The sequence below is a fragment of the Anomaloglossus baeobatrachus genome, chromosome 12, assembly GCF_048569485.1.
Source record: "Anomaloglossus baeobatrachus isolate aAnoBae1 chromosome 12, aAnoBae1.hap1, whole genome shotgun sequence".
Lineage (NCBI taxonomy): Eukaryota > Metazoa > Chordata > Amphibia > Anura > Aromobatidae > Anomaloglossus > Anomaloglossus baeobatrachus.
The window spans coordinates 40,066,925-40,090,864 of NC_134364.1; the positions used below are offsets into that span (position 1 = coordinate 40,066,925).

At 39.4% G+C, this 23,940-nt stretch overlaps 1 protein-coding gene across 7 annotated transcripts in view; it reads right to left on the bottom strand.

Annotated features, from left to right (window-relative positions):
- DPF3 (double PHD fingers 3) overlaps nucleotides 1-23,940 on the bottom strand; it is a 235,017-nt gene that overhangs the window by 20,084 nt on the left and 190,993 nt on the right. For 2 of the 7 annotated variants that reach the window (XM_075330132.1, XM_075330131.1), the window contains one exon: nucleotides 22,627-23,613. The exons of 4 other annotated variants lie outside the window; for them this stretch is intronic. In XM_075330132.1, the coding sequence (XP_075186247.1) occupies nucleotides 23,438-23,613 (176 nt within the window). In that variant the 3' untranslated portion in view covers nucleotides 22,627-23,437. Of the gene's footprint in view, nucleotides 1-1,527; nucleotides 4,368-22,609; nucleotides 23,614-23,940 lie in introns of those variants that run through there. One more of the 7 variants, XM_075330133.1, reaches the window with a different exon arrangement.

Sequence of the window (23,940 nt, forward strand, 5' to 3'; positions counted from 1 at the left end):
TGTGAGCTAGTTCTACAGTTGTAGAGTTTAATAGTGGAAAATATCAAACTTTAATTTTTTTAATATTTTGCTCAATTAAAAACAAAATATTTAAACAAAACATTAAAACATTAATATTTTACATTTTTTCAGTTATAGAATTTATTTTTTTTTGGACGACACCTTTCCTTTAATGAGGCAGACATTTTTAATTTTTTTCCTACCCTTTTATCAAAATGCCATTACTTTTTTCAGTTTCCATCAGCATAGCTATATGAGGGTTCGTTGTTTGCAGGTCAAGTTTGTTTTGAAAGACACCCCTTTACCAAATAACCTTCTGAAAACTTAGACAAAAAAAAATTGCTAGGGAGATAATAATAGTAATAATATTTTTAGTAACTTAAAACAATTCTGAACTTAAAAAAAAACCAACAATTTGGTTTGTGTCACCGTTTTCCACAGAACCATAACCTTTTAGGTTTTCAGTTGGGGCTGTGTGAGCATTTACTGCACACTGATTGGTAAAGTACGTAACAGTACCATTTTGGGATAAAAACTAATGTTTTGATAGTCAGAGGTGCAGTGACCAAAAAACATCAATTTTGTTGTTTTGACTTTTTTCCTTTGACTTATACCATTAAAGGTAAACAGTTTGGTTTTTTTATTCTGAGATTTATGGTTGCGGCAATGCCAAATACCTATGTATATTTAGAAACAAATTATTTTAACTGGGTAGAAACGGGAAAATAAATAACATTTTTTAAAATGTATTTTACTTTTTTTTTTAGTTCCCATAGCATACTTCAACTTGTGAGTATTACAGTATATAGTCCTATATAGAAGTCGGAGAACAATGGGGATTATGCCACGCTACCGTGTGGAGGGACCAACCAGATTGATTTCCAAGTGATTTATTAGTTAACGCGTTTCAGTGAGAACCCTCGCCTTCTTCAGGACATAATCACAATTACCATTAGTATATACTAATGGTGTAATAGGACTATATGATTTATACATTAGTGTACAGTCATAATCACGGTCTCTGGTGTATAGGAGCACCAACATCACAGCTTTGGCTATAATGGCAACCTATGAATACCCCATTAATGTTTGCAGGGGACAAAAGGACTCCTAAAACAGACATCTGGACAGGATTGCACTGCTTAAGTGCTGTTATCCATGACTGACAGCAGCATTTAATGGATTAACAACAGTAGCCTCGTTTGGAGCGTGCTCGGCTACTGAGCCCGCACTACCAACCGTGGCCAGCTACATAGTGGATATATCTGTTATGAAGTGTTATTTGGTTAAAATTCTTTATGGCTGCCCTATTTTCCAATCACTTCCTCTTGGTCTTTGCCATTCCTTGACATTTTACATAAAATGACAGAAGGTACAATTTAAATCAAGTATCTGGAATCAGTAGATGTAAATAATAAATGACTATTGGGGCTAGTTTTAGTTAGCAATAGATGAACACTTGTGCCCAACAATCATGTGTTCATACCCTTCGGGGTCCAGGTTGGTTAGGAAAACTACAAGTTGTGGGAAAGGTTAGAATAATCGCCCATTCCATTTATCACGTCTGTACACATTTTAGTCTTTTAAATTCTATCCATAAGGCTCACATCTGCCATCGCCCTGTCCGGGGATCTCTTCTGAATTCCTGGAAAAACAGGTTTCAGAGGCTCCATTGACTTCAATTAGGCAAAGGGAGTGCAAAAAAAATGAAACTTTGGTCTCCACTTGATCGGTTCTCAGGCAGTGTTTTTTTCTGTTAGCGGGACATACTCGAATTCTGAATAAAAATTTGGGCTCCTTTTAACTAACTAAAGCCATCAGCTCCCTCAAGGGTACGTCTCAATCCCATTTTTCATGGATTTCTGACTGAAGGCCCTGATGGAGGCATTAACATGTTGTACACAGATGTGATCTGCACCTTGCCTTAGACAACGCATATACTATATTATACACAAAAAAACGATGTCATGGTCATTAATACAACATTGACATTAAATATTGCATCTCTGGGCTACAAGCTCCTGATAAAATCTACCACAAGTAATATAAAATTATAAACACCTTGATATTGTAAAGAAAATTAGGGAGAGAAAAATATATGAAAATTGGCGCAGCAATGGAGTGGAAGATGTGTTTAGTAAGGCTGGGTTCCCAAATGCATTTTCTTAAAGGGAATCTGTCACCAGGGTTTTACTCCCTCATCTGAGAGCAGCATAATGTAAAGACAGAGACCCTGATTCCAGCGATGTGTCACTTACAGAGCTGTTTGCTGTCATTTTGATAACATCAATGCTTTCTCTGCTGCAGATCTAGCAGTTATACGGAGCTTATGAATATTCTGGACTACCTGCAGCACGCCAAGTAGTCCTGTAATGATAATCTCCTGCTGATTAAACAGGGATTTTATCAAACCTACACTAAGCAGCCCAGTAAGTGACACATCGGAAGAATCAGGGTCTCTATAGCTACATTATACTGCTTTCAGATTAGATGGCAAAAACCTGGTGACCGATTCCCTTTAAGTAAAAAATGCATCAGTTTTCCTGTATATATTTCCCGTTTTTCAGATTTACTCTGGGTTTGGTTTCACCAACTGCATGTATGAAATCGGCATGAAGCCATGTTCACATCTTGATGAAAATATCTGCTTCAGATTTGGTCACAACTCCACATATTTTCCTTGCAGACTGCATTATGGTTATTTGTGGATTATACACTATTGTGTGAACTTATCCTTAGGGCACCTTAACACAGTGGTATTTTTTTTTAGGAAATAGGTCACCAGGTGTTAGCTGTTTTGGCTAGGGTGCATGGTTTTGTTTTCTTTTTTTTTTTTTGTTTTTACTGTTTTCTTTCTACAAAGCACAGTATATGATTATATATTACTTATAGGTGAAAAAAGGGGGATAACACACATCAAAAACTGATAAAAAAAAGTTTGTGTGAGGAAAGCCTTGTAACATCTTTTTTATATATGCTGGTTTTGTTGGGGGGGGTGCCAATAAGTGGCAAAAAAACACTTTCTTGTACAGTTTGTTGAATATGGACCATTTGGATTGACTATACGAACATGTTTCTGTCTCTTTAAAGTAAGATACTTGACATACAACTAAAACACTTGTCAGTTTCTGCAAAAACGCTTAACATTATTAATGTACCAGCAGTATTGAGAACCTGGGCTACATCTGGAGGAGTGGATCCAAAGGATAAGAATTGCAGTATGTCAGCCCAGCACAAAAGCTCCTGTCACTGCCAAAATACTGATATCCATTTTCTGATTGAGTACAATGGTAACTGTTACAACAGATAGTGTTCCAATATTTTAAAAGAAAAAAAAAACAACAAAAAACGATAAACATAGGTGAAGTTTTGCACACATAATCTGTGTTGATACAGCAACAGAATAAAGGATCACAGTAAGTTATGGTACATTAGTACAGCTTAAAGGCAACCTGTCAGCATATTTTTACATATAAAAGCAGTGGTATGACTGGTTTCACAGTCCCTTAAAAAGGATACCTGTGATTGTGCGCCAATCATGAGATATACTTAGCTTTGAAGCCACATGTAAATTGGTCTGGAAGTGCACTGTGGGCATGTCAATGCACTTGGAAGACGCTATCAGAGTGCAATGACACGCCCCAGTGCACTTACAGCCTGCTTTACTTATGAAGGCTACACTAGGTATTTCATGACTGGCTTATCAGATCTCTACATAAAAGGTATAATTTTTATCGGGGAGGCAATTGCCTATATAGCTATATCACTACTTCCATATGTAACATTTGCTGGGAGGTTCCCTTTGAATCAATATAATCACTACCATCCAGTGATTGACAGCCCGTTTACAGCACAGCAGTGGTGATTTACACTCAAACCAGCATATAGCAGAATTACAGTGTTTCATCCGCTTATATAAAATTGCTTTACATATGTACAAGACAGAAAAACGTAAAACAAAAAAAAAAGGTAAACCACTAATGCTTTGTTGCATAATTGTTTTCATTCATTTTAGTGTGATCCTCTTTGTCCACGGTAAATGCATGAAAGCAAAAATACTGTGCAACCTATCCTTTCTTTTGTTTAAATATTGTAATAAATAAGGAGCAATTGTTTTGTCTTTTGCTAAATATACTTGAAACTAGCTGGGTGTCAAACACAGCATCTAAGCTAAAAAAAATATATATATATAAAATGGAAACCACAAAATCTTCGGCCAAAGCCAATATTTTTTCCTCCTATTGCACAAGCAAGGGGTTGGGCTCCAGGTGCAGAGTATAGTTAGATGAAGTCAATGTTATCGTCACCAAAACTGACTTGGATTGCTTTCTTGTAGGAAGTAGGTGATCATCGTAGGGCATGGTGACCTGTGCAACAAAGACAAGGAAAAATTATTATTAAGTTTATTACAATTCAGCTTATCTATTCAATATTCTTAGCAGATAAAACTTAACCGACTAATGTGTGTGTGCAAAAAATTCTGCAAAGTAAGAATGCATTCAAAAACAGAAGTATTAATAGTTTGCTTATTGATAAAAAAATAAAGTGCAAAGTGAATGAACAAAAGAGAAACCTAAATGACATAAATATTTGGTGTGACCACCTTTTGCTTTCAAAACAACATCAATTCTTCCAGGTACTAATGCATATAGTTTTTGAAGGAACTCGGCATGAAGGTTGTTCCAAACATCTTGGAGAACTAACCCCAAATTTTCTGTGTATGAGGCTTGAGATAATCTGTGTCTCCATGTAATCCCAGACACAATCAATAATGTTGAAATCAGGGCTCTGCGGGGGACGGATCATCACTGCCAGGGCTCACTTTTTTCTTTACCCTTCTTAAAGCGAACCTGTCACCAGATTTTTCCCTATTAAACTAAAAGTATCACCTTCTGCAGCTCCTGAGCTGCATTCTATGAAGGTGCACCTTGACCCTGACTCCCCTTCCAGACCCCAAAAATAACTTTATAAAACCTGGCTGTTAGGTATGCGAATTACCTGTGTTGGCCAGATGGGCGGGTTCATTTTCTGCTCCTGTCTTTCCTCCTGCCGCTGATCGCAGTCTTCCTTTCTTGATTGACGTGATGACGACTCAGTCATCATCATCGTCGCATTTTCAAATCTCGCGCCTGTGCAGCTATGTTGGCTCGTGCAGGCGCAGTTCGCTCTGCCATATCGCAGGCAGAGCAGAAAACATAGCTGCCCTCGCTCACGCCGGTGAGCTAAATACGCAGGCGGCAGCGAGGGCAGCTATGTTTTCTGCTCTGTCCGTGATCAAGAAAAGAGGACAGCGATCAGCGGCAGGAGGGGGGAAAGGAGCAGAAAATGAGCCTGCCCATCTGGCCAACACAGGTAATTAGCATACCCAACGGCCAGGTTTTATGAAGTTATTTTTGGGGTCTGGAAGGGGAGTCAGGGCCAAGGTGCACCTTCATAGAATGCAGCCCAGGAGCTGCAGAAGGTGATACTTTTAGTTTAATAGGGAAAAATCTGGTGACAGGTTCCCTTTAATGACATTTTATGTATGGGGGTCGTTGTTCTGCTGAAGAATAATCATGGAGCCAAATTGGATATCTCCCTAATGGTACTGCATGAAATATAAATTTCTGCCTGTATTTCTCAGCATTGAGGACACAGTTGATTCTGACCAATTCCACAACTCTATTTGCTGTAATACAGACTCAAGCTTGCAAGGAACCTTCACCATGCTTCACTGTTTCTACAGTCACTTATTATTATATGGCTCTCCTTCCTTTGGCAAACACTGCCTTCAAAAACAAATATTTCTCTTTTTTGGCTCATCACCTGTTGCCATTTTTTGCAGCCCAGTTCCTATGTTTTTGTGCAGAGTTGAGTCACTTGACCTTGTTTCTTATTGACAGTATGGCTTTTTGTCCTCACTTCTGGTCAGATTTCTCCGAACAGTAGATGATACCCATTAGTTACTGTCAGTTCTGAGCTAATGGCACTGCTGGGCATCTTCCCAATTTCGAAGGGAAGAAAGCATGATGGGTCTTTCATCTGCTATACTGTTCTCTTGGCCAACCACTGTGTCTACAGTCCTCAACGCTGCCCATTTCTCAGTTCTTCAAAATAACTTGTACAGCACATCTTGACACCGCAGTCTTCTTTGAATTCCTTGCTTGGTAGAGACCTCGCTGATGCAGTATAACTACCCTGTGTCTTGTAGGTTTTCCATTATTGTATGAACTGTGACACAATATTGTCTTCCACAACGTCAGCTTTTTAGGAGTTTGGCTGTTCCTCACCCAGTTTTAAGCCTCCTGCTCGGTTATATATCTTTCCGTTAATGACTGCCTTTCAACCTATGCATGAAAATGATGATCAATATTACTTGTTTGCTATAATTGGCTACTCATACATTTGACTAGAATCCTAAAATTCTTGACTTTGTGCAAGTGTACCCAGAAAAATTGATGCTGTTTTAAAGGAAAAGGGCAGTCACAGCAAGTTTTGATTTAGATTTCTCTTTTGTTCATTTCACTTTGGATTTTGATAATCGATAACAATAAACTATGGACATGTCCAATTTTTGAAAACATTCTAATTTTGCAGCGTTTTTTCCCCCCACACTTGCCTAAAACTTTTGCACATTAATATTGTAAGAATTTCCACTTATGGAGCTGTATTTAGACGTTGAGACAATGAAGGTTGTGGCTTTTATTGTTTGTTATTATAGAACTACTGTCTCTTAATAGGAAAATTGTGTAAAAATACCGGCAAAGTGAATTTTGATAAATTAAGGGTACGTTCACACGTTCCGTATGTGCGGCTGACATTCCATACAGATTTGCATGTGGAAAATCTGCAGTATATGATACCAGCTCATTACATTACATTACATTTCAATAAATCTCATCTACATTTTGCTGAAAATGTTTCCACAAAAATTGATCAAACTTAAAATCTGCAGCGTCAAATATTTGGCATTTTAATCCGCATTGAATTCTGCACAAAGGTGAAAAATGCTGCCAATCTGCAACAGAAACTGCAGCAAAATGTGCACATAAGCAACAGATGCACCAAGGAAAATCTGCAATGTGTGAACATACCCTTATATCTATGCATAACTTCAGTAGTATAGTACAGGCTATTGTTTTTATATGCATTTCACGTTTTACTATATAAAGTCTGAATAATAATACGGAACTACTGATTTTCTATAAATTGCCAAGTGCTGTTCGCTGCTGTGTCTCATAATTTCTAATAGTGTCAGAGCACATAATCGACCACCACTGAAATCAAACCTCTCCTCACTGAATGACTATACTGCACAAATCAGACCATGGGTTTCCTATCATTCATACACTTTACCTATTCTGTGGACAAGTCATATGCAATGTGTTCAAAAACCCTTTGTAAATGCCAAGTATGTGTGACGTAGGTCATGAATTCAAAATCTTGCCATGACTGAGTGCTCGTGCGCACGTTGCGTAATTGCATGCATTTACGCTGCGTATTGCACTGCAGCGTAAATGCATGCGTCCTGCGTCCCCTGCACAATCTATGAAGATTGTGCATGAGACGTGCGCACGTTGCTTTTATGAACGCAGCGATTTGGGTGCTAAAATTTTGACCCAAATCCATGCATTCATAAAATGAGCATGTCAATTATTCCATGCGCTATGGATGCAGCTACCACTCTATCTATGGTGGATGCAGCATCCCGAGCGCATGAAATCAGCTTTTTTAACAAAAAAACTGCAACTATTATGCAGTGTTTCTGCAACGATTTGATGTGCACATGTGCTGTCAAATCGCTGCAGAATATTTATCAGTTACGTGCGCATGAGCCCTTAAATGGGTTTTCTGGCCATGGGGATAAGAACTAGTTGCTAACTACTTGCCTGTGTTGTTCTACGACAATCTCTCCCAGCTCAGGCGGAAATTCTCTTGCTTCTTTTGACCTCACATCAAAGGGCAGCTCTTTCTCTTCTACTTTGCTGTCAATGCGGTGTCACTACATGATATCAGCAGCGACTCCCCTATTGACAGAGCATAACAAAAGAGAAGGATCAGCTCTTCAGACTTGACCTCACATTCAGCAGGAGAATTGCTGCCAGCATTGATCAGGGACCACTCTGACATTAAAGAGATGGTCACAGGGCAGAACAGGGAGGTAGTTATCAACTCTCTGTCCATAACATCTTAGCCACATAAGAAAAAAAAAACAAAGTCTCAGATAACATAAAGGGGTTACCCGAGACTGGTATTTTTTTTAGGGCTAAGAAGTTACCGGCAGGTAGTTGGCAGCTCCTTTGAAGTGAACCGGACTACTGATTCATCCTTCAGCATGAACAGGACACTAGTTGTGTAATATGTTTTACACTGAAATACTACAGCGTTTCAGAAAGAACCTACTATGAAACCTGGCCAGTAACTATGCATCTCTAATGACAGGTCTAAGAGCCTGTGTAGCGTCTTCTTCTTCTTGTTCAGCTCCCCTAGACCACTAGCCTCTTCCTATGTATAAGGAAGGACCAGTCAGTGTAGTGGAGTGAGGTAGGGAGAAACATTCGAGGAGCATGGTCCCCGGATGTCTTTTCAAAGTATAACACAACTAGTTTCTGATGCATGCTGCCTGTGGTTCAGGCAGTATGAATCAGCTGTCAAGTTCACTTTAAATATAAAGGAAAGACCATAGATATTTGGATTATTTTTTAAGACCAATATCAGTGTCAAATAACAGCAGAATGAATAATATTTTCCTCCTGTTTCTTTTTTTTTTTTTTTTTTTTGTCTGCACTTAGGAGAAAGTAGCTGAGGTGGCAGTAGGAAGAAAATCTACATCACAGATGAATGTCACAAATCATTGTGAAAAGACGATGTATTATGAGTTTTACAAAAGCCACTGTGGGTAGCTCCACCAAGCCACTTTTGACAATGTGCAGAGTATACTGTTATATTACATAAAAATCATTTTGGCTGTGCATGGTCCAGTGTAAAGAGGTATTGCGGTGCCGAGAAAAAAAACCCTAAATTTACTGTACAATCTGTGTTTTGTGCGCATATGAAGCACAGTCTGCCTGTATAAACAGGTTACTACCAATCCATAAATATCTACCAATTGGTGGTCTATTAACAACGCAACGATTTCTTTAAGCTGATAATGTGCCTTGATGCAGGGTGTCTATCATCTTTAATCTAGAAGTGTCCAATTGCTCTGTAATGCCACAGAAGAAGAGATGAAGTATTAGAAAGGGTCTTCTGAAATAATTTATCTATTCAAACTATGCACTTAATGTGCCAGATCTCCAGGACAAGAAACAGTAGCTTTTTAAGTAGCTAGTATGTGAGGGATATGACTTTTCTCTCTATGAAGGAGCATCTGTTACCCTATTTCACAATGATTGATTGCTCTCAGTGAGAGAAACAAAATTAAAATTTTGTAGTTGTGATACCTTTTAATGGCTAACTAAAAATAAAATCATTTTTCAACTGGCTAACACAGTACCAAAACCTTTTTCCTATTTCACAATACACACTATACATTATTGGAGCTTTTAGGCGATGTTCACATAAAGTTTTTGCAGTGTTTTATTCAGCAGCCCAAACCTGCTCCTTTCGCAGTAAAAGTGCTGCATTCAAAAACGCAGGTATACTGCTTTTTTTGTTTGGCTCGGATCATGTCCATAGCACATATTTAATAAAGTTAGTTTTATTCCCCAAAAAACGCAGCAAATACAGGTCAGAAAAATTGTTTTTAAATCAAAAAGATAAAGACACATGTTTTAATGTAATCAGACAAAAGTATTCTCATCTTCAAAATTTATTTAAGCATGTCTCAGTGCTTACTTTAAGAAACTTAAAGAAGTTCTCCAAGAAAGAGATAAAATGACGTCCCTGATATAGTTCACATACAGCCCATACTAGTCACGTTCCAGTATGGGCTGCAGACTGAAGATACACAGTAAATTCCGCTGTCACGCTTTGACAGCACAATGTAATGTGCTCCGGCGGGGTTTGCGTCGCTCCCTGCCACCATCAGCAGCCCTGTGACGTGATCTCGGGACACTAATGGGTTTTTATGACATCCAGGGGTCAACTGATAACCTCTGTCACTGTAATGAAGAAGTTCTTGTGAATGCCGGCAGAGTGCCAGCACTCACAGGAGAACGGCATTTCTGTTGCCTTTAAAAATGCCCTGAGTTGCTTTTTCTGTAAGTTTTGGGTCATTATCCATCTGTACTGTGAATCGCCATCCAATCAACCTTGTTGCATTTGATTGAATCTGAGCAAAAAGTCTCGCCCTGTACACTTCAGAATTCATCCAGCTGTTGCTGTCTTCAGGCACATCGTCAATAAACACTAGTGACCCAGGGCCATTGGAAGCCATGCATGCCCGGCCATCACACTGCCTCCACTATGTGTTACAAAGGATGTGCTGTGATTTAGATCATGAGCTGTTCCAAGTCTTCTCCATACTTTCTTCTTCCCATCATTTTAGTGCAGGTTGATCTTAGTTTCATGTGTCCACAGAATGCTTTTCTGAAGCTTGGCTGGCTGCATTAGATTTGGTGGGGGCAAAATTAAATCTGCTCTTTCTATATTTAAGGTTGAGTATTGGTTTGCACCTTGTGGTGTACCCTTTGTACTTGCACTCATTAATGTTTTCTCTTTATGTTCTCTTTGTGGTAGTTTTGTGGTAGGGAAACACAGATTTCTTAGAGAGGGTTTTTAATGTGGATGAATGTTGTGAAGGGGTCCTTCACCATGGAAAGGATTCTACGATCATCCACCACTGTTGTCTTCTGTGGACATCCAGGATTTTTTGAGTTCCCAAGCTCACAAGTACATTTTTTTTTTTTTTGCAGAATGTACCAAACTGTTGATTCGATTACACGTCCCATTTCTGGTATTATATATGGATTTCCTTTTTTTCAGTCTAATAATGGTCTGTTTCTCTTCCATTGAGAGCCAATTTGGACTCATGTTGTGGGTTCACAGCAACAGCTTTCATATGCAAATGCCACACCTGAAGTTAGCTCCAGACCTTTTACCTGCTTTATTAATGATGAATTAATGAGCCCACGCAGCCCATTAAAGAGCTTCTCAGATATTTATCCAATTACTTTTGGTCCCTTGAAAAAGAGGCAGCTACATATTAAAGAGCTGTAATTCCTAAACTCTTATGCCTGCTTTACACGAGTCGACTGATCGTGCGATTTCACGATCGATCGTAACCCGCCCCCGTCGTTTGTGCGTCACGGGCAAATCGCTGAAACCCCCACCACACGTACTTACCTGCTGAGCGACCTCGCTGTGGGCAGCGAATATCCTCTTCCTGAAGGGGGAGGGACGTTCGGCGTCACAGCGACGTCACACAGCCGCCGGCCAATAGAAGCAGAGGGGCGGAGATGAGCGGGATGTAAACATCCCGCCCACCTTCTTCCTTCCGCATAGCCGGCGGGTGCCGCGGGACGCAGGTAAGCAGAGTTAATCGTTCCCGGGGTGTCACGCGGAGCGATGTGTGCTACCCCGGGTACGATGAACAACCGGCGCCATTTTAAATAAACAATATTTTGAAACTGAGCGACGAGTACACGACTCACAATTTGTGAGCGATACTGCGTCGCTCGGAGGTGTTACACAAGATGACGTCGTGAACGATGCCGGATGTGAGTCACGAAAACAGTGACCCCGACTATGCATTGCACGATAGCCCGTCTCGTGTAAAGCACCCTTTACTCCAATTAGGATGTGAATAGACTCAAATTAAAGCCGAGAGACTGGACTTTAGGCTTATATTGATTATATAAATGTATCTTGAATAGATTTTGGTAAACAGCTAAAATGAAAAACTTGTGTCAAAGTCCAAATATTTCTAAACCTGACTGTATAGCTAACAAGTAAAGAGGAGTGAACCTTTGGAGGTTCGTTTCGCCTGCAGTAAACAAACCGAACCTCCACATATCTGAACCTTGCCTGAGGAGGTTCGGAAACAGTCTCCGCCCACATACAGCCAGCCATAAGAAGATTACTTCCGAGGGAGGGTGGGTTGGCATTTTCAAATTTGTTTGGGGGGTGCACACTACATGTGAACATGCTGTTGTTACCCCCAATGCGAGCTGTTCAAACACTGCAAGTGGCTCACACATGGCTGAGCAACAAGCGTACTGAGCACAGCATTGGTGGTGTGAGTGAAGTTTGCAAGTAAAGCATTCGAACTCCAAACCAGAGTCCTGTGTTTTTAAGTTGGTGTTCAGTTTGAAAACTGAAACTCAGGTTCGCAAGTCTCTACTGACAAGACCTATTTGTCAACTGACAAGAACTGTATCACACATATCTCAGTCAGCAGCTGTGAGCAGGAGGTCATATGTGAAGAAATATATCTATTCTTCACTGAGCATAAGGGGGTTATCTACAATTTCATCATCCAGACTGAGGGAGGAGGATGAAGCTGGGGATCTCCTCATCAAGCACCACATAGGTTAATACATTACTTTACAAATCCCAGTTTTGCTACTGGCTGCTGACTGAGGTATGTGTGATACAGCTTTTCTCAATTAAGATGAGACACAGGTCTCAGGAGCTGTATGCCTTACGTCTGTAGCCCTTACGGATATATGGCTAGGATGGGCTGCAGTTTAAATTATAATCAAGGAGTCCATTTTGTCTAATTCTTGGAAAATCTCTTTAATTACCCCTTACTCGAACAAATTACATCTAAGTACCCTCAAAACTTTGATCACATACAGAATTTCCAGTTCTCTTTTTTGCTGCAGCTTTATCATCCCCACGTTATAAGAGCCATAACTTTTAATTTTTCTATCAACTTAATCATATGAGAACTTTTTTTCTTTTTTCAGCTACCGTTTTTTTTAATGGAACAATTACATTTTACATACAAAGTAGTGGCAAAAAAAAAAAAAAATAGGTGAGAGAAATGTGATGGGGTAGAGGAAGAAAGACAATTTTTGGGTTCACTATTCCACTATAAATGGATAGGGAGTGTTTCCTATGTTGTTCCCACATGTTTTGTACCTAGGAGATCCCACTTAGGCGTGGTGCCCTCCCATTTCATTTTCTTGTTCTGGATAGGGAGTGACCTGTCAGTCTAGCTGAAAGGGAATTCGGGTGAAGGTGGTGGGGGATGGACCCCTTGGACAGGTTTCTCCCCGATGCTCTCTCAACTAAGATTTCTTTTGAAAGGCTGTAGCATTTTAGAGTAAAATGTATATATTTCTGATACACAAGCTGGTTTCTGATTTATGCTGCCCATGGTTCGGATAGCATGCATAGCGACAAATTAGCTTGAGGAGGTTAAAAGCATATGAAAAGGTCCAGTGTCTATGTGCACAATTATTTAGCTTTGTAATTGGGGTTTAAACACATGCAATGATGGGGGGGATGTGACTGTTCTGTGGTTATGCACAGGATGAAATCTGCATGATCATCTTGTAGGTTTTGATATAATTTGTGTTATAATACCAAAATGTCTTTATGGTTTTCATGAGGACAAGCTAATTTCAGCGGTTAGTTGACCACCTTGGCAATTTCCTCATACACAAATCTGTGTACCAGTAATTTGTCTAGTCGGGTTACATTCACTCATCTGTGTAAAACTGACTTTCTCCTGTGTCATCTGTATTTCCTCTATTAACCCCTTCACGACCGGCTGATTTTTCGCTTTCCGTTTTTTTTTTCGCCATTCTTTTTCTGAGAGACGTAACTTTTTTATTTTTCAGTCAATATGGTCATGTGAGGGCTCATTTTTTGTGGGACGAGTTGTACTTTTCAATGAAACCATAGGTTTTACCATATAGTGTACTGGAAAGTTGCAAAAAAATTCCAAATGCAGAAAAATTGCAAAAAAAGTGCGATGGCACTATTGTTTTTGAGATATCTTATTCACTGTGTTCACTGTATGGTAAAACTGATGTGTGGATGTGATGCCTCAGGTCAGTGCGAGTTCGTAGACACCAATCATGTTTAGGTTTACTTTTATATAAGGGATTAAAAAAAATTCGGAAGTTTTTCTGAAAAAAGTGGCGCACGTTTTACGCCATATTCCGTGACCCGTAGCGTTCTCATTTTTCGGGATCTATGGCTCAGTGATGGCTTATTTTTTGCGACTCGAGCTGACATTTTTAACGGTACCATTTTTGCGCAGATGCTACTTTTTGATCGCCTGTTTTTGCATTTTGCGCAAAAGTTGTAGCGACAAAAAAACATCATTTTGGCGTTTGGAATTTTTTTGCCGCTACGCAGTTTACTGATCAGATTAATTGATTTTATATATTGATAGATCGGGCGGTTCTGAACGCGGAAATACCAAATGTGTGTATATTTTTTATTTTTTTAACCCTTTAATTTTCAATGGGGCGAAAGAGGGGTGATTTGAACTTTTATGTTTTTTTTTATTTTTTAAAACTTTTTTTAACTTTTTTTTTTTTATTTTACTAGTCGCCCTAGGGGGCTGTTGCGATCAGCAATCCGATCGCTCTGCACTATCTGCTGATCACAGCTACACAGCTGTAAACAGCAGATACGTGCACTGCCTGCTTCCCTAGCCTCCGTGGAAAGCGAAAGTGAAAGTAGTTCATGTCTAGCACAGGAGTCATCACATGACCCTGTGCTACCATGACAACCATCGGAAGTCACGTGATCATGTCACGTGACTTCCGGTATCGGGCAGTAAGTAAAACTTTACCGCGATCGTGTTTATAATGGCGCTGTCACATATTGACAGCGCCATTTCAGGGGTTAAATAGCACGAGCAGATAACGATTCTGCTCGTGCCTAGCAGGCACACATTTCAGCTGTGAAAATCAGCAGAGAAAACACTGCCGGCTGCCAGCAAAGGCGCTCAACACAGTGAAATCCTAGGTGCATTGCCCCCTGGGAAGTATGCAAATCAAAAAAGGTCCGTGGAGCCTCCGTTAGGAGTCTCGACACAGAAAATAGCCAGATATCCCTCCGGGAAGGACCTAGCCAAGGAGTGGCTCTTTTTAAGGAGACCACCATAACCACCTAGCCAGAATCCTACTCCACACTGATGAGGGGCAATACCCCGAAATACCTGTCTGTGGATGGATACCTGGCCTTGATATTTCCCTTGTGATATCTTTAAACTTGTTAAAGAGTTGAATATTGAAGTGGTCTCCTTAAAAAGAGCCACTCCTTGGCTAGGTCCTTCCCGGAGGGGATATCTGGCTAGTTTTTGTGTCGAAACTCCTAACAGAGGCTTTATGGACCTTTTTTGATCTGCTCTGCAGATGGGGAGAGATAGTAGAAGTCATACTGATTGTCTAGCTGGGGGAGCGTCTGTCAAAGAAAATCCAGCTGTCAATCTGCAGGACATCAGCGGTCCAGCCCTGTCTACAGAGCAGAGCAGAATAAGCCATTGTATCACAGGCAGGGGCGGTCTGTGATCGCTCTGTGCAGGCTAAGAACGGTGTTAGGCGCAACAGGCAGGTAGATGGCAACATTTTTTTTGTATCTCTTTTTAAAAGTCCCGGATATACCCTTTAACTGATACATTGTTAAGTCAATGGATAACTAAAAGTACAGAATTTGTCTCTTGTTTTATCAAATTTAAGGCTCGCTCAAACAAGTGTATAATAAGGTCGAGTGTTTTTCCGATGTTTTATTAGATAGCACTCTGCTCAGTGTTATAATATGGATCAGCGTATTTTTTTCTCATGCCGATTCGGCTTGAGAAAAAAAAAAATCACTACATAATGTGATTGGTGGCATATATTGGACAGTGTGCACTCATTCAAGTCTATGGGTGTGTGCAAAACATCGGACTGCACTGATGTCATATGAGTGTAGTTTGATATACACCGAGACAGACAATGGAGAAATTAAGTTTTCTGTCTTCTCCTCACTTGTGCTCCAATTCTTGCATGCAAAAACATGGGATCACAGTACATAACACTCGGCTCACACTGGCAGCAGTTTTGGCAGAGTGTCATATGCATATAGCATCCGATTCTTTCACATGAGAGAATATGAAACAGTGTGAGCAAACCCTAATACAGATCCCTATAGCCTTTAATGGCAGATTCTGATCCACAAAACAGATAGAAATAGGATATGCTCAAAGTCCCATGGACTGGACACACAGAGTATGACTGTGTGGTCCGATAAATAAAAAAAAAAATTAGCAAATAGACATGTCACACAGATGAATTTGGCCTAGATGGTATTTTATACCTGGCATTCATGCAACCAACCATATGTTTTCTAATTTATTTTTTTTTAAACTTAAATATGTTGAACCTTTTGAAAAGTCAAGGCTGGAAATTGCAGTATCTTGGTGGAATTTTCAGCAAGCATTGTAGCTTAATGAATTCTGTGTAACATTCACATGGTCAGGATTTGGTTCTTTTTGCTGGTTCCAGTGGTCACTAGTACTACGTCACCACAGATTTGCAATTTGCATACTTCCAATCACATGCCAGTTGGCTTCCCGTATGCTGCTTTCAATGTTCCATTGCGATAAGCAGATTAGGAAAAAAAAATATTTCAAGTTGATCAGTTGTTTTGTTTTTTTTAACATAAAACTAATCCAAAAACACCAAAAGTAGCACTAAAGCAAGCAATATGCAATATATGTGTTAAAAATATCCTTTATTGAAAACATTTTTTAAAAAATATGAATTATCAAATGGAACCACCCAGAAGACGGATGGAATTTTCACATGGGGGACACGACACTTTGTGGTAAAATAGTCACACCACCATATACCACAGGGATAATAGAAAAAAGCTATTATACATCGATGTATGTTAATCAAATAAGAATCACAACCTCTAATAAAAGTACAGGTGTATCACACATCAATTACTATACGTAAAGCAAGAGGCAGTGAAGTTAAGCGTTGAAGAGCATACACAGTATTACCACAATATAATATATCCACAGCGGGTATCAGTACAGTGGCCCCCACCAACACTGACGCGCGTTTCGCAGCTCGTGTGCTTCGTCCAGGAGTGGCTTTAGTGCTACTTTTGGTGTTTTTAGTATATAAGCAAGCTCTTGATGTTCTTGTGATATTGGTGTTATAAAACTTATCCATTAAACAGTCACCTATTTTCCTTCCATTTGAAACGGATCTGATTTTTTTTTTTTAATTATTATTATTATTACTTACTGGATCTGTTTTAAATGGATGATTACTTGACAGTTCACATGTCTAGTAGTTATCTGTTTCAAAACTGATCCAGTAACTATAAACTTCAATGTTAAAACAAAATAAACCCAGAAAAAAAAACAAAAAAGGATCCAGTTGCAATCAATTATTTTTAGCAGGACAAAAAAATTGGGTCCCCACAACTTTTTAGTCTTGTTAATAACCAATTGTTATTACTGGACATGTGAACCTTGCCTAAGAGAAGCCAAATCCTAACAGTGTTAATGTTACACAGCCAACATTAAACAAGCTGCAACACTTGTTGACAATTAAAAAAAAGTCCTTTAATTTCCTTATCAGTGCATTCTGTGAGGCTTAACGTTTTAGTTTTTATGTGTGTATAAGGCTTGATTCTCTGCAACAGTTGTATTTTTTTTTATTTCTCTGCATTGGAACACATAAATTATGTTTTGGTTGGGGAGGGGGAAGAAGGAGGGAAGATTGCAGTAATAAATCTACATTGGATGAGAAAACTTTATTAATTTGTTTCTGTCTCCACATTCTAAGAGCTATAACATTTTCATACAATCAGTGGAGCTTTATGAGGTTTTTACACAGCAGCATTTTAATCAACACTACTAAAAAGTTTGTAATAGCTTTTTATTGTGATTTGTTTAGTCCTTGGGCACTTAAACCAAAGATAATTTGCTTCATTATTCATGCCAATACTCCATAATATAAGGCCTTGTTAGACGTCAATGATTGTTCTCAAATGCGAAAAACAATTTGTTTGTTTTTATCAGATTTTCTTCAGTTTGGTCAGTGTGTCACTTATTACCATCAAAATTTCATCAGTGATTTTCGCATATGCTTAAAAAGAAAAAAAAGTGTTTTCTCACTCTAACAATGTTAAAAATGGATTAGGGGTGAGTTTGATCCAAGACTTGGATCAAAACTGACAGGTCTCCATTTTTTTGCAACGAGCTGGATATGTGATCAGCCACATGGGAAAGTATTCCTTCCGTGAAAAACACAAAATACATAAGTGAAAACAATTGTCTAAATTAGGCCTACATTAAATGAATAAAATATTAAATGGGTTGTTCCTTTTAAGAATAAGAATGTGTTCAGCTGCAAGCTAGTTATTATAAAGAAACACACAAGCGATTCTCAGCCGCTGCTCCCAGTGTCTGGCATTGGCTGCTGATGTGACCTAAGTGCAGCAGCCAATCAGAGAGGTCAGCAGCTCTGCCAGTGTAGACGGAATGCCTTTTTAGAGTCACTGAGATTACCGATTGGCTGCTGTACTGACTTTAGCGCCACAACCAATGCCAATTACAAACAGCGGTGGCAGACACTTGCCGGCGGAACTGGTAAAGGTGTGTATAGTGTATTTTTCTCTACAAAACACTGCAGCTGGGGACATTTGTTTATGGAAAGGGAAAGTCCTCGCTCACACACTGTAAACCTAGAGGCCTTTGTTATGCCTCTGGCTGCCATGGTACACATTGTGGTATAACAAGTGGTAACCACCTCCCTTCATCTAACCCCTTAGATGCAGCAATTGTTATAGACTTTGCAATCTAAGGTGTTATCTGGCCATAACTGGAACTGTCTCCGATTTCGGCAGTTGTAAACAAAGTATCAGCTGCAATGTACAACTGACACCTTCTATTGATGAGAAAATGACATTTACTGTGAACACACAAAATGCCAAACTAAAATGTAATGTTCCCATTAATATGTTCTGTATAATCTATTTGTTGGCTAGTCAAATAAACCCGAGCATGGTCCTGTGACTTTACATATACAGATTCTTAATGGTTCTATAGGGCTGCTTTCGAACCTGTTGGATTGCAGAGTACAAGCTTGTAAATCATTACATTTGGCATGATTGAACAAGGCTTGCATTCTTCACACTGGTATTGATGAGGGCCTGTGGTGTAGTCAGACACTCCTGATTCACGGAGAGGTACAAGCCATAGCTTGTCATGAATGAGACGAGCTGTGCTCATACGCCCCCCTCCAGCCCCATCAATTTTGTCAGAGCTGGGAGAAACTAAAAACAACTAAATTTAAGTACAACTCAGAATTGCCCTTAAATTTTGCGATTTTTCAAATCACATGAGCTTTGGTAAAATCGGTCCCAGTGTGTGCATGTGCGATTTTAGCAAGTAGTCTTGTTGAAAGCATATACAGGAATTGTTTTTGGATTTAACTGGCGGTTTATTCTGACTATATGGATGAAAAATATTATAAATATATAAAATACTGTAGACGTACTTGTGAACCCACCTCTAAAATTAAATATGTCTGCATTTTTGGGGGAGCATAAAAATATAAGAAGATGGAGACGTCACACACTGAGACCAACTCCCACCAATCATTAACATCAGTAATGAGTCTTTGTGGCTTTACTTGAAGGGCCAGGCCACGTGCACACTGAGTATTTGGTGAGAGTTTTACCTCAGTATTTGTAGCCAAAACCAGGAACGGAACAATCAGAGGAAAAGTATAATCGAAACATGGGCACAATTTCTGCATTTATCACCGTTTTGGCTACAAGTAGAGAGATAAAATACCAAACACTGAACATGTGGCCGTGGCCTACCATCTCTACTGCGTGAAACCAAGATGCACTAGTGAACATTGCAGCTTCTTCTCTGTAGAGACTGGTTGTGGGTCTTAGTGGCCAGACTCTGAGACACTATCTTCTGATAGGTTTTTGACAGCTGTAAAGTGTACAAATGACATCACAAATATAAGGTATTGTTGTTCTTTTTATTTTTATGTTGGAAAGCCAGACACATTTTACAGTGCAAGTTCTGTTCTTCAATAATTCTTTAAACACAGGGCACCTGGACCTATTGCACATTGACTTGAGCCAGTGGACTATAAGGTCAGTAGTAGCAATGCAAATTTATAAATTAACTATGCTCTACCAACATAAATGTGATGAGCAAACATGACACCGCCCACCAAAGTGAAGAATTGTCTTCTGTTCACTCATCAGACGCCACTACCTACTGTATTAATATGACGAATATTATACCCTCCATAAAATGAGAAAACTCCTATTTTGGTATGTGGAAGTTTTTCTTCTCTACATTTGCTATGGGGCAGAAGTGGGAGACACAAAATATAAGTAAAATAACTTAAAAAAAAGGGGGGGGGGGAAAGACTACTGGATATATTCTAATCACATATTCCAGTCTTTTATTTATATCATCAGTAGGGATATGGTTGTACTATTTCAAAGTGACAGAAGGTGGTTTGAACATCCAATAATGAGCAACAGGGTTTACAATGGCATCACAAATACAGAAACAGCAGCAATGTTTCAACCCTTAATACAGATATAGAACTTTGTACAATTTAAAACTTGTATTAAAAGGGTTCTCCAGTTGCAAAAAAGTGGACCCCCAATGCTCTAAAGTAAAGAAGCAGGTACTCGCCCAATTCCAGACCTAGTGCCGGCTTCCCACCACTACTCCAGGGTCTGTGTTTTGGTTGCAACCGTAAAGTCACTTTGGAGGGCTCATGTCCACTCGCGTACCGCTTCCGATGCGAGAGCATCGGAAGCAATATGCTAATGACCCTCTGCTGTGGGTGTCAGCCAAGGGTCATGCGACTGTGATGCGATTTTGCAATCGCATAACAGGTGCGGAAAAGATTGAGGGAACACTTTCTCCCCATCTCCTCCACTGTCTGTCTCTACATGCAACACACGGCACTCGCATAATATGCAATTGCAGTGCGATGTTTCACACGCTCCCATAGGGTTGCATGGAGGTGCGTGAGCGGAGACTCGCTGCAAAACGCAGCATGCTGCGATTGCACCGAGAGCACGATTCGTGCCATAGAAAAATAAGCAAGAGGACACTGCCTCATTGATTAACACTGGTGCGAGTTCAATCCGATGTTTTATCGTATCACACTCGCACATGAAAATCGCAAGTGTACATGAGCCCTGATAGTGATAGTCAAAAAGGCTTAGGTGGGAACCATGAGAAATAACCCCAATGTATAATTAGTAGAAAAAGACAAAGCAGATACACTGCCAAAAATCCTGACACATCCAAAAATTAAACTTTTATTATACAATAAAAAAAATGAACAAGGCAAAATCTCACTAAAAACATTTAAAGCCAAGAAATTTCTATTTTGGCATAAGATAAAGCTTTGGACAAGAAATGCGGGGTTATTACCAATTTGTAGCTTTATCATAAACTAAAATGGAAATTTCTTGGCTTTCTTTGTTTTGGTTTTTTTTAAATGTTTTTAATGAGATTTTTCCTTGCTGTTCAACTTTCTTTGATTGTAAAATAAAAGTTTCATTCTTGGATGTGGCAGGATTTCTATGAGTGGATCTTTTGTCTTTTTCCTCTAGTTCTGTTGATAGTTCAGCTCAGCGGCTAATGATAAGCTAAGGTGCGATGCACAACATCGACATGACGTGACCGCTGCAGCCAAAACGCCAAGAGTCGAGCAGCAGCGAGGAACCGGCTTTGGACCCGGTGAAGGGGAAGTACCACCTCTGTTATTTTGGATCATTTGTAGTCCACTTTCCTGAAAGTGGGAAACTCCTTTTAATGATGTTGGATCTATATTTCACGGTACAAAAAAGTAATCTCTTATTACATAGCTTTAAAAATCTCTAAATATGGCAGGTTTTACTGCTTCTAAGTTTTCTTTTTCCAATGTTGTTGTTGCTCCAGCTCAGCTTTAGGTTATTTGAGAAACCACACTAAGGCTATGTGAGCACGCTGCGGATTTACCGCGGATTTGCTGCAGAAAATGTGTCTAACATTTCTGTCTGCAGTCATTCCCCAGCAAAACCTATGGGTATAAAAAAATGCTGTGCGCACACTGCGTTTTGTTATACCTGCGGATTTACCCTCAGAATTGTCGCTGCAGAATTAATGTGCATATCACTTCTTTTCTGCAGGTACCTGCAGTTTTTGCCATAGATAATGGTAATAAACTGTAGGGAACAACGTTTTTTGCGGAAAAACTGTAGCAAATCGCGGCAAAAAACGCGGGTGCGGTATTCTGCCAGAGGGTGCGGGTTTTTCTTAAGAAAAGTCCATATTCTAGTGCGCACATAGCCTAAGAAGGTAATCCTGACCTCAGAAACCTCCACATTAACACACGGAGGTTACATGTGGATCTACCCCATCTAATGTGTACAGGGTCCACCCCTTTATTTATTTATCGGTCTCACCATGGTCTGCCTCTATTTACTATTTATTCTAAATACAAATATATGATAATGGATAGACATGTACAATGAGCCCTAGTAATACTTTGATGATGGGTTATGGCTTCCAATTTGCTCTTTAGTCCCTATTTATGTGCTGTGCAACAGGTTTAAATTATTGCTCAATTCTTTTTCTTACATTTACATACAAGTGCTTTGGTTTTCCATTCTGCGGAATAACAATTGTGATCTCTATCAGAAATAACTCTGGCGTTCAGCGATGGAGTAAAATATGTCGGTAGCATACCTTTGCAATCCTGCTGCAGTGCAGTCTGAATTCAGCTCAGCAGGTGCGATGATAGTTTGGTCTCATTTCCATTGCCCTGTGGACCATTAATGGGTGTTGCTTTGGTATCTTCTAGTAGGTGGTATTGAATAAGGAGACAAAAAGGTGCCTTTTAGACATCGGGGAGTCTTTTGAGCCACAGAAAAATAAATAGCACATATAAAATCGATGCAAGGGGTGGAAGCAAGCCTGAGGTATGTATCCCATTTGCTTTTATGCTTGTTCTAGAACTAAAAGACCTTCTGACCTTATGCAGAGGTTCTAGTGGAGGAAAATCAGGAGGAACTTGCTCCATGTACAGCAGTGTTTGCATTAACTTAGGTCGAGTCCTCACTGTGTGTGCAAAATTCGATAAAATCATCATTTTACAAAAGTCTTCTGTCACTGAGGTAATCAGGGTCGCAGACAGAAAGTAAGTAGAATTCCAGTGTTTTCCTGACATCTGTTTTTATTGTGAATTGTGGCTACCGATATTAAAGGCATTCATTTATCAATCCAAAGTGCCCTTAAAGCCCAGCTCTGGGATGCTGGCTAATACTGGAGAGATGAGCTCCGCTCATACCAAAAGAAAAAAAATATATATATATTTATCCACAGTTTTCATTTTAAAATAACTTGTAAAATATTCTTATTATTTTTTTCAAAGTCCAGTTTGTATACAGTTGTGCTTTGTAAATGGAGAAGAAATAAAAATATTAACGAGGGGAAAATGGGAAACAAAAACACAAAAAATGAAGGTAGGGATCAGAAGTGTCAGGTAGAAGATGGCATGATCCAGATAGTTTTGCTTTAGCAGTCTCCCCAGTCCTCTGCAGTAGGGGAGTGAGTGGCTCGGGCTGAGGAAGGCCCCTCCCAGTCATCCTCATCAAAGCCATGAAACGTGGAAGTGTCGCTTTCTGACGTGGATCCGAACAAGTCCTCTGCGTTGTGCAGCTCCTCTTTTCTGCTTTCTCTTCCCAAATGAGCTGACATGTATGATGAATATATCAGCACAAGGGTTAAGTAACATACAGTTATCTATGCATACTAAATAGCACAGCCACACCACCGAGACATAAAAAAAAGCAAAATAAAACAGACAAGCATTCAGAACTTTTAAAGCAAATTAACTGTCCCAGTACACAACTTGGCAGCAAAAGGGTTATTTATTCTTACAATTTTTTTTTTTTTTTTTTTACTCAAGTCCATTTTTTTTTTCAAAAACATCAAGCAAATTAATTCCAGCAACAAGTTTGTCTACATACTGCGTACAGACCCAGCAATTAAATACTGCGTTTGCTCACTTATCCATG